Source organism: Crocuta crocuta, unplaced genomic scaffold (assembly GCF_008692635.1).
Source record: "Crocuta crocuta isolate KB4526 unplaced genomic scaffold, BGI_CrCroc_1.0 scaffold18, whole genome shotgun sequence".
Lineage (NCBI taxonomy): Eukaryota > Metazoa > Chordata > Mammalia > Carnivora > Hyaenidae > Crocuta > Crocuta crocuta.
In genome coordinates this window covers 195,369-212,503 of record NW_027532589.1, presented here as the reverse complement: position 1 = coordinate 212,503, position 17,135 = coordinate 195,369, and the positions used below count along the sequence as shown (strand labels likewise).

Sequence of the window (17,135 nt, the reverse complement as noted above, 5' to 3'; positions counted from 1 at the left end):
CCTTATACCGTCCCAGAGTGTTTTCTTCTCCTGAAGACTAATTTTGTTCTCTACCTGACAAACTGAGGGAAAAGAAACATGAGTTGTTTCCAAGGAGCACCTGCTAAAACTGTTCTAGCTTTGAAGGAGAGGCAAACATACCAATGTTTTGAGTTTCTCTTAGAGGTTTTTCTTCCACAAATGATTTCCTACAATTCTGGTGGCCCTTTAGGCTTTCGAAGCACTTTCAGAATACTTATTTCATTTGAATTTCAGTATATTCTATCATAAACATCTATTTTCTATATCATGGGTTTTTGGGGTTTTGTTTTTGTTTTTTGTTGTTGTTGTAATTTTTTATGAGAGAGAGAGACCAGGGGAGAGGCAGATAGAGAGGGGGCAGGGGATCCAAAGCAGGCTCTGCGCTGACATCGAGAGCCGGATGAGGGGCTCAAACTCATGAACCATGAGATCATGATCTGAGTCTAAGTCAGATGCTTGACCTACTGAGCTGCCCAAGCGCCTCTACAGCATATGTTTTTACATGTTGCTTTTCTACTATTAGAACCAATAAAGTATGAGACCTGGTTAATTCTTTAGTTTCATATACCCTAAATACTCAATCTTTCATTGTTTTCACTTAGGTTTTCCTTTTTCTTTCTTTCTGACTAGAGAGCTTTTTATGCTGGGGGTCAGTTCTGTTGACACACCAAATTTATAGTCTTGCACTTGGCAAAGTCACACAAAATCTAGAAGACCTAGAAAAAGTTCACAGTGGGATATAGCTGGCCCCCTAATATCATAGCCAACTGCCAGGCCATTCATTGGTACTGTGAGAGCCATTGTAGCATTGTGAAGTCATCGAAGGGTCTCAAGGGCTATCGACGAAAGTTTTAATTCCAGATTAGAGCTGGCTTAGAACCCTGGAATTAACTCACAATTGCTATGTGGCATCCTCCATAAAGTGGTGGTAACCTCTCTGTACCATTTATAAAGTTTCTCAGTGCAGTACAGTTCCTGCCATATAGTAGGCATTGAATGAATATTCACTCCTTTCCCTTACCTCACAGAAGGACTGTTGAAGAGCGAAGTCCCATACAGTTTATGTGACAAGGCCTGGGGTTTGATCTTCTTCGCGGAAATAGAGGTGGCAACTACCCTCAAACCCCAGGGTAATTGTGTGTACTGCTGAACTCCAACCAGCCCACCACGCCTGTGGAAACCAGGGCATCTACTGACACCACGCTGGATGACCTAATCCCCCTCAGGCAACTCATGAGGCACCAGCATACCATAATCCCAAAATAGCCCAAATGCATACCGTGATTTCAGAGAAGACTATCATGATTAGCCAGGGAGTTACACAACAACACATGCAGATTTCACCATCCAAACATCACTCAGACATCTTGCTTTATTAATATGGAACATGCTGTTGAAGTGTTTGGGCTTTAAAGGATTTACCCCCTTTCTCCCTTCCTAAATCCCACCCGTGAAGGGCTCCTAGACCACTGCCTTTGTCTAGGTCTAGGTCAAATTTCCTGCTTTGCCACTTCAGCATTTAATCTTCGGTCTCTAATAGTCTTATTTTTCCCTAAGCAGCACATAAGACAAATTAGTGTCAGCCTTTGTGAAAAAGACAGACATGGTCTTTATTCCCCCATGCAAGAAAGTAAGAGAAAGCCCCTGTGAACATACTAGGACAGATGTGGATTCTCTGCATGAAGGTGAGAACAAAGCAGGGAGAACTGGACAGGAAGGTAGAAGAAGTTGCTTTAGCAGGACGACTGATCTCTGAGACCAACAGCTGCTCGATTTCCATGAGGACACACTGCAGACATTAGAGCAGCCAGATACCACATTAGCTGCCAGAGATAGGAAGATGAGTGGAATGCCGTCCTTATCCTGAGGACTTCAAAGCCTGGTAGAGAAGGACCAATGAAGCACATGGTACGACACATCATGATTGTGACTGATGCTCAAAAAGACTCAAGGTGAAAGTGTTCTGGGGTCGTAGCAGAGGGTAGCCACCTGTGATGGCAGGGAGGGGAAGAGAGAGGAACAGAGACCTCATACAAGGGGTGATACTGATACTAATTAGGATCTCCATGTTGGTTCTAGCCAGCAGTTGTTTTTGTGAAAATGAAGTAAATATTTTTTCAATGTTTATTTATTTTTGAGAGAGTGAGATAGAGAGTGAGTGGGGGAGGGGCAGAGAGAAAAAGAGTTAGCAGGGGAGGGACAGAGAGAGAGAGAGACGGAGAATCCCAAATCCCATTCAGGGCTCGAACTCAGGAAACGTGAGATCATGACCGGATCCGAAATCAAGAGTTGAACGTTTAACCAACTGCGTCATCTGGGAGGCCCAAAAATGAAGAAAATTACAGAGTCCATTGACATTTCTGGTCTGTCTTAATATCTGTATTTTGTTCTTAATGATCTTTTTAATTTATCCATAAATTTATATTTTACAAATGTAGATATGTGTATTGTGTGCATTATGTATACATGCATGTTTATATATGTATATGTCTGTACATATATATTAGAAATATTGTGCTTTATGACTCTTGCTTCTATTTCTCTAGCATATGTGGGATTTATTTAGTTAGTTAGTTAGTTAATTATTTTTAATGTTTTATTTATTTCTGAGAGAGAGAGAGAGACAGCATGAGCAGGGGAGGGTCAGAGAGAGAGGGAGACAGAAACTGAATCAGGCTCCAGGCTCTGAGCTGGCTGTCATCACAGAGCCCGACGCAGGGCTTGAGCCCATGAACCATGAGAGCATGACCTGAGCCCACGTCGGACACTCAACTGACTGAGCCACGCAGGCACCCCTTGAAACATATTTAAATGTGCCTGAAGCTTTGCTTCTTCCTTGTAGATATTATTGGTGATTTCTTCTAAGTAAATTGAAATTGGAGTCAGTATGGATATGTATCTATATATACCCCTATTGACATTAATCCCCCCAAACTTTTCCTTTTTTTCTTTTAAAAACTTGTATCTTTATTTTCTCTCCTGTGTGTTTCCCCATCATGTTTGTAGCCAGCATCATATAGCCTGTTACTCAGCACTATGCCTCAGAATCCTTAAAAGAAACACCTGGATGGGCTCCTGGGTGGCTCAGTCGCTTGAGCATCCAATGTCGGCTCAGGTCATGATCTCACAGCTCATAGGTTTGAGCCCCACGTCAGGCTCTGTGCTGACAGCTCGGAGCCTGGAGCCTGCTTCAGATTCTGTGTCTCCCTCTCTCTCTGCCCCTCCTCTGCTTGCACTGTGTGTGTGTGTGTGACAAAAACAAACAAACAAGAAACACCTGCGGAGGCTCAGTATTGTGGTCTTGGCATACAGCCCCCGTTCCCGCTTTCATACCTCCATACGATTCTGCAACTTCCAAATAGGTGTGCACTTTGGAAAGTGCTGCTGTGTTTATCATGAGGAGATGCCCTATGTGTTGTATGGCTCTCATGATAGCTCTCAAGAGTGTTTTCTGTTAGTATATTTGTTGGAGTTCTCCAAATCACCCGTTGAAAGCTGTTCCTCCATAACTCTCTCTGAGTCATACTGAGCTAAGGGGAAGGTATTTATCCTGTTCACGTTTTAACAGGAAGAGAACTTTAAAGTAGGGAAACCTCATAAATATTCCTTAACTGGACCAAAGACTCTACTTTCTGTGCTGCTCCAGAAGCACCCTCTCTAGCTGCTGCTACTTCATCATTCTATACCCACTCCTGGGGAGTGGGGCAGCCTTGCCTGAAGCCTACCCTACATCCCCCTACTCTGTAGGCCACAAAATCACTTTGCAAACTCTAATGCATTCCACAAACATGGAGTATTAGTGCAACTATGTTAGAAAGCATATACCCACCCCTTATTCCTTTATCACCATTTATGTGAAGTACTTTGGGACTAAGTTGCCTTATTTGTTCCTCGGAGTCATTAAGAGGCTACCCACGTGAATGCAGAGGGTCCAAAGAAGACTTCAACTTTTTAGGAATATCCCTTTATTAAAAAATATGATGAACATTGATTCATTCTGGATACATGGTATTTTCATATCATCTGTGTTGTTTTCTGCATGTATAAATGTCTTCAAATCAAAAATCTAAAAATCCCCCTAAATAGAACTGCATACATGCTAAAACATACATAAGTAATGTCCCAGAAGCAGGCACCCAATTCTGCTGAATCGACTGGATTCTGCCCCGCTAACGTCTAACTGCTCCACTTTTACCCATTTTCTTTTAAAAATGTTCATTTCCTAATTTTTCCTAGTATCTCCTCCCCTGTTTATGTGGGCAATACCCGCTGTGCTTATAGGAGTCTATTTATAAAAGGCAACTGGAAATAATAGGTACTAGATGCTGACATTAAGAATAAGTCAGGGCACCTGGATGGCTCAGTTGGTGAACCATGCGACTCTCAGTGTCATGAGTTCAAGCCTCACAATGGGCCTAGAGCTTACTTATAAATAAATACATACATACATAAATAAATGTTTAAAAAAAGAAGGGTAAGTCTAATAACCAAAATTGTGTTAATGTAAACATGAAATTTTAATAACAGCATACCAAAATGTATATTATACTATGATTAAAACCAAGTAAATATTTTGTATACATACTGTGTGTGTGTGTGTGTGTGTGTGTGTGTGTGTGTGTAGAGGTGGGTGAACAAAATTGGGAGGGAAGGAATCAGAAGAAAAGATTATTGTATGGAATTCCCATAAAGATTATGGGAATTATGGGTGACTTTATAAAAATCCCTCATAAAAAATGTGAGTCTATTTATTAGTAAAGAAAAATGAATGACCTTTATGTCACTGAGTTTTCCTTTGTGTCCCATTCTTTTAACTCTGTACTTTCTTTTGTGACTATTGCTTCTGCTTCTCTGGTATGAGCTCACTTGTTTTAAACGCTAGATGGTATGCTGCTTCTGATATACATTTTAGCTATAAAGGATGATTTCTTTTGCATAAGCTGAAAATGGGGTCAGTACACAGATCCCTGTCCTTTCCCCAAATTTCATTTCTCTGAAGTGTGATCTGTACTGTTAAGCACCATTAAAGTCAGCCTTGCCTTATGCTCCCTTATACCCCCTTGCCACCCACCCCATGTGTGCCATGAATGGACTCTGCTAGAGAATGTTCTCTTCAATTTCAACCCTTCATATCTCTCACGGATGGTCCAAACTTAAACCTGTATTGTTGCAAAATTAAAAATCACCTTTCTGATTCTCTCCCTTGAAGTATCCTATAATCCTTCTTAAGTCACCAGGCTATTAAGCTACTCCTAGCCTTTTATGGTATACTTTGTGCCTTGTGAGTCTCCTGGAAATTTTGCTTGCTTAGTGGTAAGATTGTATCAAAAACCTGAGAATTTAGAATTATTAGTGCTCCCCAGTTCCCAATAGTTTCCGTGTTAGTTTTTACAAATGTCATTTTTAATATATAATCTATATGTATATATAACATATACGGATGTCACAGTGTTAGAATGATAAACGTTGAGTTGGTTAGAGAGATTTGTATATAATGATAAACACTGAGGTGGAAGGGCAATAGGGTCAGTCATTAGTACAGGGGTGCTCAATGCATTGGCAATGTTTTCTTTTTCTTAAAGGAGGGAGAAGCTATATTATAATATTAAGATCTGATGAAACTGAGCAGTAGATCCATATCTCTGTATCTATAGGTGTGTTCCTCTGTTAGTCTATCATTGCCTGTGTGCATGAACTATTTCACAATTTAAAAAATGTCATTGTTAAATCTTTTTATTCCATTGTGCTGGTCATTTAGATTTATTTATTGACGTGTTACAGAAACGATCAGTGAGAGAATTTTGGAAGGGGAGGGAACCCACACAAAATACAGAGTTGAGAGATGTAGGTTACAGTTAATGGAACAGGGAACAAAGGGACATATGTTGAGAAAGACACAAAGAGGAAGTAAAGTAAGTGCGTTACATATAATTACACTAGAGGAATTAAAAATAGCGAGATATTCATACTGAGAGGGGGAGTGTAAGTGTACTAAGCACTCATCTGTCAGAATGGGAAGGAAATCCACAGATAGAGTCTGTCTGGTAAATGAAGAAGTGGTAATTTGACTGTATTACTGAGAGATAGGGAAGTAACCACTCAGGAATTAAGAATGCTGTTAAAAAGTCAAACTTGGTTGCTTCTCAAGGGTAGGTCTAGAGTTTGGGTGGAAAGCAAGGAGGTAGGTAGAGCTGAGATGCGCCAGCAAAGCCATCTGATCTTTGGCAAAAAACTCTCCAACACCATTGACTTTTTTTAAAGGTGCACATGTACGGCTTTGACTTAAAAGATAGTACAGTGTTAAGACCATCGAACCCAAGAAAACGTCCCTCTCTTCAATCATCTGATCAAGTTAGTGTTTACTTCTTAAGGTACCATTGTCTGCTTGCTAATAAATTATTTACACTTTTACATCTTTACCCTTTAATTGGTATCCTAGAATGATCTGTTTCCTTTCTTTCTTTTAATTTTTACCCTCTGCAAACACTTTAGAAATGGTGTTTCTATAAAATTTAACAACTAGTTATCCATTTATGGAAAGTTTGTTTCTGATAGATTATTAAGTGAAACAAAGAAGGTTCCTCCCATTCAACTGGCTTAAAACATGCCTAGGACAAACGACAAACATGAAGAGATAGAAACCAGAGCCTGAAACTGAAGGCCTTAGTATAGAGAGTAACTGTGAATGGGCTTTTCAGGAGGGTGGGTGATGAAAATATTTCAGACTTACAGAGTGGTGATGGCTGCACATCTTTGTGAATATACTAAAAGGACTGAATCTAAAGTTTCACAGGAGTGAATTTTATGGGACATGGAATATATCTCAACAAAAAAATATGCCTATAAAGAAATCCTAGCAGGGAATAAACAAAAACGATAGTTGTTATGTTATATTTGGAGAGTATTTTTCTATCTTTTCCTTTCCTAAGGTTTTAGTAATGTGATATCACCTTCATAATTTCAGAAATATTTCAAAGTAACATCATTAGCATCTGTGTGTGGCATCATCTCCACATGCATAACTCTTTTTCCTAATTCCACAGTGTTTTCTGTTTTTTCATGTTCTCTTATGTGCATTTTAGTTTTATTTATTTGAGAGAGAGTGCCCTCAGGAGCAGGGGAAGGACGGAGAGAGAGGGAGAGAGAGAATCTTAAGCATGGAGCCCAACAGGGCTGAGATCATGACCTGAGCCAAAATCAAGAGTCAGATGCTTAATGAGCTGAGTCAGCTAGGCGCCTCTAATTATTTGCATTTTAATCTGTTTTCTTTTTGTTTTGGAATTTGGTATTACTCTCATTCTTGTTCAATTTTTTTCCATCACCTTGATGCTGCCAAATCTTTACTTGTAAATTTTTTTTCTGCTCTGTTTTCTTCACTCACTATAACACTTTGCTTTCCTGCTTGTCTTGAGAGCTCTCCTTGAAACACATAAAAACACTTTAACCACACTGTGACTCTGGGAAAGAGGGGCTGGACTTTCCAGCCTTGAAGCATTCCTCCGTCCAATTAAAGCTGGCAGGCAATCTGGAGGAAAAAGACAACAAGTAGAGAAAGAGGAGGAGAAACTGATATTTCCTGGGCCCCTTCCATGTGCCACGCTCTGTACATGCATTGTCTCAATACTCCCTCAAGCTGGGGAGGCACTGTTACCCTCTTCTTTGCAATGCAGACTCTGACTCAGATCAGTTAAGCAATTTGCTCAAGGTCATACAGCTGGTAAACAGCAGAGGCAGTATCAAACCCAGTTCTGTCTGACTCCAAAACTAGCACTCTCTTCCTCCACACATTCATGTTTGCTTAGGTCAATTCCGTTATGACCTTGCCAAGAGGGCCTCCAAAGGTTATACCAACTTATACTAATGACTCGTGAATTTTCATGTTTATTGGCCACTTTTATGTTTACCGTTAGATTTTCCAATATATATTAGCCATTTATGTAGTTTCTTCTCTGAATTTCCCGCTTATTCCCTTTTCCTGTTCTCCTACTGTATTGTATAGTATTTATACTCCCTGCGGATTTGTAGTGCTCCCTCTGTGCATCATGGATAAAGATTCCTTATTTTTACATTATAAAAATGATTTCCTAGATTGCCATTCACCTCCCAACTTTGTTTATAGTAGTTGTAAATATAAATGATAAAATATGGGGGCTTCCAGGTGGCTCAGTCAGGTAAGCGTCTGACTTCAGCTCCGGTTATGATCTCTCAGTCCATGAGTGTCAGCCCCTCATCTGTGCTGACAGCTCAGAACTTGAAGCCGCCTTCGGCTTCTGTTATCTCCCTCTCTCTGCCCCTCCCCCATTCGTTCTCTCTCTCTCTTTCTCTCTCTCTAAAAAATAAATAAAACATTAAAAATATATGTAACTGTTTACATTTTACCCTGTTTTCTCTAGTTATGGGTTTATTATTACTCTAAAAAGTGATTTTACCACCCTAAGGTTATGAAAACTTTTCTGTGAATTTTGTTTTTAGAAGTTTTATAATTTTCTTTTCTATTAAAAAGTATCCTGGTCCTTTATCTATCTGGAATTTAGTATGTGATATGAGAGGAAATGAACATTATTCTTTGTCCTAAACAGTAATCAAGTGTCCTAAACCAATTCATTTTACTTTATATACTGAATTTGTATGTCCGCTTCATGGAATATGAAGTATATACACATAGCATACACGGACTAAATTGAAATACACACACACACACACACACACACACACACACACGAGTCTGCCTCTAAATTTTCTAGTCTATTCTACTGACTTACTGCCTATTCTTAAACCAGTAGTGTGCCGTTAATTTTGAAATTTAGTAAAACAAATTCTATCTTCTTACAATATCTTTTAAAGTTTATTTATTTATTTTGGGGGTGCAGAGACAGAGGTAGAGAGGGAGAATCCGCACTGCACAGAGCCAGATGTGGGGCTCAGACTCATGACTGTGAGGTTATGACCCAAGACAAAATTAAGAGTCAGATGCTTGATGGACTGAGCCACCCAGGCACCCTGTCTTTTAAATAAATAGATAAATAAATAAATATTTCATAAGTAAATAAATAAATAAACATTGCACTAAAAGATACTAAATGACTTGTCCAATGCATGTATCATTTAAAGATAGAATTCAGAGAGAGTAATCTGTGTCTTGAGTTTGAATCATTTATTCATTTATTTAACAAATTTTTATTACTAGAAGCTGTTATTGCTTCTGAGAAGCCAGCAGTGAAGGAAGCAAAAATATCTATGCCTTCATGGGGCTAACACATATTCAACATTATATTCACTTTCAAATAGATATATCCTCCTTATACTTCAGCTAGATTTCCCAATTTTTGAGAAATAAATCTTAGCTATTATTTCAGCATTATTAAAAGAGTTAGTCTGGCACTTTATATTTCACAGCCTCTTTTTCTTGCATACAAAAAATTTTAACTCTATAGTTTCATTTCCCTTTTGTTAATGCAAAGTAGTATCTCTTCTAGATCCAAGTTTGGTTCTAAAAACCTCTCTGTAGAGAATTGATTGTTAAGGAGTGCAAAGCTAAGTGAGGAAAACTAGTTTAAGGAAATCAAGGTCATAATTGATCTAGAAAAAAATACACATTTTCCTTAAACATTTATCAAAATAAAACAATATATCTAGCATATATTATGCATCTGAAGTGAGTAATTAATTTCCCTTCACCATTTCTTGCTTTGGGACAACTTTTCAGAACTTCTCTTTTATGACATTTCAGCAAGATGCATGACTATTTTATTTTGTAGCATATAATATTCATGATGAGTCTTTTCCCTATTAGTTTTGATCACTACATTTAAAATTTAATGACTTGGAGTAGTTGACTCCTACTCTCTAGTCCGAAAATGACCCTAAAGGAAAAAATATTAAATATTAAATTGACAGGAATTAAATATAGTTATATGTTTGGGTTCTGACATTGTACAGATCTGGGTTCAGAACCAGCTTTGCCTCAGAAACACTGTGTGACTTTGAGAAAGTGAAGTCGCCTCTCTAAGTTAGATTTCTCCATCTGTACATTGGTGAGAATAAAAATAGTGCTTCATAGATTGTTGAGAAAATTAAATAAGCTAAAACATATAAAGTTAACCGCCAGTGCCTGTCACATGATACATGTTAAATAAATGTTAGCTAAAGGGCACCTAGGTGGCTCAGTCAGTTAAGCCTCTGACTCTTGATTTCGGCTCAGGTCATGATCTCACAGTTCATGGGTTTGAACCCCATGTTGGGTTCTGCACTGACAGCAGAGGGTCTGCTTGAGGTTGTCTCTCTCTTCCTCTCTCTCTGCCCCTACTCTGCTCTCTCTCTCTCTCAAAATAAATAAATAAACTTAAAAAAATGTTAGGCAACATTTTTTTAGAGGGTTGTCAATATCTTGACAATACAAAAAAAAATGGTTCATTTGGGTGATAGAAGCAGGGGTATTGTGAGAAATAAGGGCTTGAAGAACTTCCTGGGAATTCAGGGAAAAGCTATGGGTTTAGGCCTCATGGACATTGGCAGTCATTCAGGCACCAGAGGCTTTCAGGGAAGAGTCACTGACCTGAGTCATCTTGGCGACTTCAGGGATCCCATAATCGCTGTGACTCAGCAGCCCTCCATCTGCTCTGCTTCCTTTCTATGTCTACTCACCAATTTCTCAACTCTTGTGTGAATACCTTTGATTTCAGTTTACTATGGCTTCTGCTTGTTCATAACTACTTGCTCACCTTTCCTAATGATGGCAAAGCTTTAACTTATTCACAATGTGTCAGTTTCATGTCAAATTTTGAGGAGGTAGTGTCAGCTTGACCTGATGATATTCCTGTTTGCACAGAAGGTCTGTACCAAATCATCTCAGACGCCTCAGACACATCTAAAAATTGTTTGTCTGGGGGGCTGATGCTGAGGTGGGAAAATTGGGGGTTGAAGGATTAGGCAGGGGTAGGATAGGTCCTGTGGTATGGAACACGCACCCTCTCCATTGGAGTCACAGGCTTTGTGGTTCCTCCTTGTGGGGGCTTGCTTGTCGATGAGCTATATGTTGAGTAAATTATAAACAATCTACTCAACACAGCCCAGAACTAATGTATCTGCTTCCTTCCATTCACAGTTTTATTACTTAGGTTGCTTTTCATCTTGGTATAAAATGGGAAAAGTTTTGGCCCAGAGGATCCAGTCAAGGATTTAAAAAAAATTGATGCCCAGACCCAGTTTTTCTTCCAGTATTACTTTGTTTGTTGTTTTAAAATTATTCCCCATTTCTTTCCTTTCTAATCTCTAGAAACGATAACTCTAAATTTGAGTGATCTAACACTATCTCAATGACCTGTTTCTGGTTTATGTAACATGTGGCCCATATGTATATGGTTTATTTTTAGCTCCTCTAGGCTTTCTTGAACTCCTTTTACTTCCTTAGATTTTTAATTTTTTACTTCCTTTAATCCCAGGACTCATGTTACTTCTCCTTCCTCTATTCTTCTCTATGCAATAGCTTAGGAACCCTCCATGGTGCTTCTCATCTCCTTTGGGCTTCACCTCCATGGATTCCCTAGAACCCCTTTCCTCTCACTACTTCATGCCTCTTATCTTTGAGCTCATGAAGTGTTCTCCTCCATGGACTCGAAACAAAGATATCTCCACTGGAGTGAGTCATCTTGCTACCCTTACTTCAGCAAAGGTTCATCTTGGCAATCACTGTCCGCCTTTTCTTACTCATTTAATTTAATCTCCACCATTTCTCTAAATTCACCTTCTTCACCTCTTTAATGGCTCTCTTATTTTCTTTTACTTTTACAGAATCAGTTAATTTCCCTGCCTTCAAAGGGCAAGGCATATGAAATTCTGCCTGTGTTAATTTTCTAAGACTGCTATAACAAAGTACCATGACTGGGTGGCTTGAACAACAGAAATTTATTTTTTCACCATTCTGGAGGTTCAAGATCAAGATTGGCTTCCTCTGAGGCCTCTCCTTGGCTTACAGATGTCTTCTTTCTCTATGTGTCCTCACATGGTCCCCCCTCTGTGTGTCAGTGTCCTAATTTCCTTTTTTTTTTTTTAAATAGGGACAACAGTTATATTGGATTATGGCCCACCTTAATGACCTCATTTGAAAATTACTTTTTAAAAGACCTTATCTTCATATTCTGAGGTACTGGGGGTTAGCACTTCAACATATGAATTTGGGAGATGGGAGACATAATTCAGCCCTTAATACTCCTTATACTTTAAAATACAGATCAACACTTTTCTCCTCCTGCATGATGTTTTCTGATCCCCAAATCACATAGTGACATGATTTTTCTAGAACTTGTCTGGAAGTTATTACCCCTACCACCCATCTGGTAATCAGTCACGTTGTCTCTTATAACATCTCATGTTTTCCCATATTAAGTTGTTATGTATGATTTGTGTTGTTAATATTTCATGTTTTATTTCCCAAATAGGGTAAAAAAGAATCCTACCTCTCATTCTCTGAATCACCATATCAGGTCCAGTACTTTGCATGCCATCTGTTTAATAAGTAAGTTTGACAATTTTAGTCAATTTCTCCCACTTTTAGACTCTCCTAAATTTCAGTCACCTTAAAAACTTGTCATTAATTTAATGATTTTCAGTCAACTCCTAAAAAATATTTTCTCTTTGAAAAAGGGCCCTGTTTGCTCAAATTAATAAGAACCCAGCAGGACAGTTGTGGAACGTTTGAGGCTGATTCTATAGGGGTCAAAACCCACTAAGATTATTGGTCAGGTTTGGATGGGATCAGTTCAGAATGAAGTCCTTAATAAGATTGTGGTCAGAGAGCAGATGGTGGGGATCCATTTGTTTGGGAAAGTGAGTACAGAGCAAAGGACACACCAAAGTTGCAATTCAAGCTTTTGTTGGTGAGTCAGGGAGAAAGTGTTGCTCAGGGGGCAGCACCTTGGTTGAGTCTGAGAGAGAAATTCTGTCTCATTGCTCAACTGGTCAAGAATCCCTTCACTGACAGGGTGCACAGTTGGAACAATGATCCATGTATAAAATTTCATCTTCCTGGATGGCCCAATGAGTGTGGCCCCTGCAAAGATCCTTAGTTTCTATCTCACCAGAGTCTCGTTTTACTGGTGCCTCAATTCCCCTGCCACTGGGCCTCTGTATATCTCTCCAATATTTCCACATAGCCCCCAAAGACTTGAGGCCTTCTCCTACCTGGCTTCATTTGTGTCACTAACCATGTTCCCCCCCAAAGCAACAGAGCCCTTTCCCAACAGAACCCTTGCCCCTCATGGTCTTGCTTCCTCAAATCTGGTCATCAAAACCATTTCTCATGTTTTTAAGTTTATTAAGCATTTACTATATGTTAGGGACTATACCTTTTCTTTTTAAGGCACTAAATACTTTAGAAGCATCTTTTCATTACAGCCCTCTGAGGTAGTATATTAGTTTTCTACTACCGATAATTCTAGAACAAATCATCAGAAACTTAGTTAATTAAAACCACACTAATTTATTTTCTCACAGTTTCTGTGGATCAGAAGTCCAGGTACACGCTATTTGGGTCCTCTGCTCAGGATCTCACAGCCTGAAACCAAGGTGTCAGCTGCGGTTGTGATCTTATATGGGACTCTGGTCTTTTTCCAAGTTCATTGGTTGTTGGCAGAGTTCAATTCCTTGCAACAAGACGACCAAGGTCCGGGTTTTCTTGCTAGCTCCAGGCAGGGGATTAGTTTCAGCTCTAAGTGGCCACCCTCGGGTTGTTGCCATGTGGCTTCTCTTCTAAAGGGCCTTTTCAATTTCTTCCATGGCTGTAGGAGAGTCTCTCTGAGGCTTTATCTTCTTCTAAAAGCTTATCTGATTAGGTCAGGCTCACCCAGGATTATTTCTCTTTGATTAACTCCAAGGCAGCTGATTAATAACCTACTCACAGGAGTGATATTTCATCATATTCACTGGTGCCACCCAATACTCTTGGGGGAGGGGCATGCACTCTACAAGGCAGAAATCTCGAGGCCATCTTAGAATGCTGCCCACCACATGGAGGTACCACTGTGATACCTCATATGATGGATGCAAAGCTATTCACACAGTTTGTAAGTAGCAGAGCTAAAATAGAATTTCAGGCATTTGGATTCCCAAACCAATGTTCTAGCCCAGTGTACAAGACCACTTTCATTAGCTCAGCATCTGCTTGCAACATTGTCCCTATCCCTATTTCTGCCTGTAAAATTGCATTTGTTCTGTCAATGTTCAACATAATTCTCATGTCCCTCATAAAGCCTTTTTGATTAACCAAGCTGGATGTTGACTACATCTCTCGTATGTTTTCAAAACCATCTGCTGGTTAAATATTTACAGGACACACTAAGTATCAAGAACTAATGTTCTGTGCTTATGCTACGTAGAAATATATTGACTGTTTTCTGTAACTGACCAATGGTTATCAAATTTAGCCTAAAAATACTTGATTCCTTGGCATAGTGAGAAATAAAAAAAATAAAATATTTGTTTCCATCCCCTCAAAAAGATAAAACAAATGATACGTCCTTAAGCCAAGAGATAGACTATATTGGAAAGAATCAAGTGTCTTTTGAGAACTAGACTAGCACATTGCAGAATCAACGCAACTAAAATCTCCAAATCAAGCTAAATGTTTTCAGAAAAGTTGGTTCAAGAGTCTTGCTCTCTAATGCAGTGGTTTTCAAACTTGAGTACATTAAAATCCCCTGAAGGCTTGTTAAACTAGAGCTCAATGAGGGCCGCCTGGCTGGCTGAATCAGAAAAACATGCAACTCTTGATCTTGGGGTCACGAGTTTGAGCTCCACGTGGAGTGTAGAGATGACTTAAAGAAATTTTTTTAAAAACCTAAGAAAAATTAAATATGTAGATTGCTGAGCCCCATCTCCAGAGTTTCTCTTGAGCAGATCTGCAGTGTAGCAGTCCCAGCAAGCTTCCAGGTGATACAGATCATCTGGGGACCACACTGAGAAACGTTATTCTGAAAGGAAGAACACATGGGCAGAAACAATATAATAGCTAGTTTTAGCTAAAGATTTGGAGGAGTCTTTTTTTTTTTAATCCATTCTTACTCTCCAACAATGGACAGGCTCTTTCATGAAGAAGAGAACTTTCCCTGGCTAGAAGTAAGCAGACATTGGATGATTGCTCATAGGGGAAATTGTAAAAATGATCGCTTCAATAAGCATTGGTGTCCTGGGTCCAATCCATGAAGCTAGGGTTGATTTGGTGGGGATTGGTAGAGCAGAGGATCCAACCCATCAGCAGAGAGTTTCAACCCATCAACAAGAATGAGAAATTAAAGCAGTAACTAGGAAGCAAATATTAGACTGGGCAAAGAATAACCAGACCTGCATCATTCTAGAAAGAATTATGTGGCTCATAACTGAAGGGCAGATAGAAATGAAAAATCAAAGCAGAGGGAGCAATCCACAAATGCTGGGCATTCCACGTGGTGGCCCTATTGTACAAGTCTAGTCAAATATTTCTGGAATGGGACAGCAGGTGGAAAATTGGGTGGTAAACAGTGATCATTGCACTGAGTGGAGTTGTACTGGAATTGTTCCTTAAACCCAGCTGATCATCAGTCACCGAGGGGAGTTTTTTCTTTTTTAATTCAAGTTACTTAACATACGTTGTAATATTGGTTTCAGGAGTAGAACCCAGTGATTCATCACTTACATGTAACTCATGTACTCATTTCAACAAGTGCCCTTCTTAATGCCCACCACCCATTTAGCCCATTCCCCCCCCACCTCTCCTCCAGCAACCCTCAGTTTGTTCTTTGAATTTAAGAGTCTCTTATGCTTTGCCTCCCTCTCTGGTTTTGTCTTATTTTTCCTTCTCTTCTCCTATGTTCACCTGTTGTGTTTCTTAAATTCCACATATGAGTGAAATCATAGGATATCTGTCTTTCTCTGACCGACTTATTTCACTTAGCATAATACCATCTATTTCCATCCATGTTGTTGCAAATGGTAAGATTTCATTCTTTTTTTATGGCTGAGTAATATTCCATTATACATATATACCACATCTTCTTTATCCGTTCATCAGTCGATGGACATTTGTGCTCTTTCTATAATTTGGCAATTGTTGATAGTGCCGTTATAAACATTGGGGTGCATGTGTCCCTTCGAATCAGCATTTTTGTATCCTTTGGATAAATCATCAAGGGGAGCTTTTAAAAATGCCAGATCTCAGAGTCCCAGTGAATTGAGGGTTAGCAATTGAGGATCACATGGAAGGGGAGAGAGACATGAACCTGTCATTTCCAGGCATTTTTTAGGTTTGTAATTCACCAGCCCTGTGGATCTCTAGCAACATTCATGTTTGGTAGTTGTCCCTAAAGCTCTTTCACAGCAGACTTGGCCTTTTGAGTTATTAATCCTCAACCAATTCTATCCAGTCCTCTTGGTGAGAACACACTTATTTTTACAAGCAGGAAGAGAACCAAAGTGTTTCTGTGCTTCTAATTTTATATTTTATCTGTGCTGAGATGTGATGTGATCATTTTCCTTTTTTTTTTTAATGCTTATATATTTATTTTGAGAAAGAGAGAGTGCATAAGCAGGGGAAGGGCAGAGAGAGAGAGAGAATAACGATACCAATCAGGCTCTATGCTTAGCATGGAACGTGATGAGGAGCTTGCTCCCACGCCCTTGGGATCATGACCTCAGCCAATACCAAGAGTTGGACCCTTAATTTACTGAGTCACTCGGGCACTCCTTATTTTATTTTCCTTAAAAACATTTAAAAAGACTTTGGCTTTTAAAATGGTTTGGAAACAGCTGGGGAGTAGTGGAGGAAGGAGCACCAGTCTTTGACGTCTGTGTTCACTGTCACCTCTCTCGCGGAAACCGCGGCGGAGTTGCTTAATCTCTCTGAGTCTTGTCTTGTTGGTACATGGGGAAATGTAGGCCAAGCCTCGTGGTGCTTCCCAATTCTTTGAGGTCACCGTTGCATTCCTAGTTCTTGGCAATTAGGGGTTGTTCACAAAAAAACATTTGCTGAATGAGCTAATAATTTACATGTAGACAGTCTAGCACAGCACCTGCTTACTAAAAGGGAGTTTGTGTTATTATTACTGAAAGCTTCCCCAAACCACCCCCCCCCCCTTTTTTGGTCT

The 17,135-nt window shown here is 39.4% G+C and overlaps 1 protein-coding gene across 2 annotated transcripts in view; it reads left to right on the top strand.

Moving 5' to 3' along the window:
* The window catches only part of LOC144244345 (uncharacterized), a 39,730-nt gene that overhangs the window by 19,796 nt on the left and 2,799 nt on the right, over positions 1-17,135 (top strand). The window contains exon 3 of one of the 2 annotated variants that reach the window (XM_077779636.1): positions 12,459-12,535. The exons of the other annotated variant lie outside the window; for it this stretch is intronic. Coding sequence (XP_077635762.1) covers positions 12,459-12,535 — 77 coding nt within the window. The remainder of the gene's footprint in view (positions 1-12,458; positions 12,536-17,135) is intronic. 2 annotated transcript variants of the gene reach the window in all.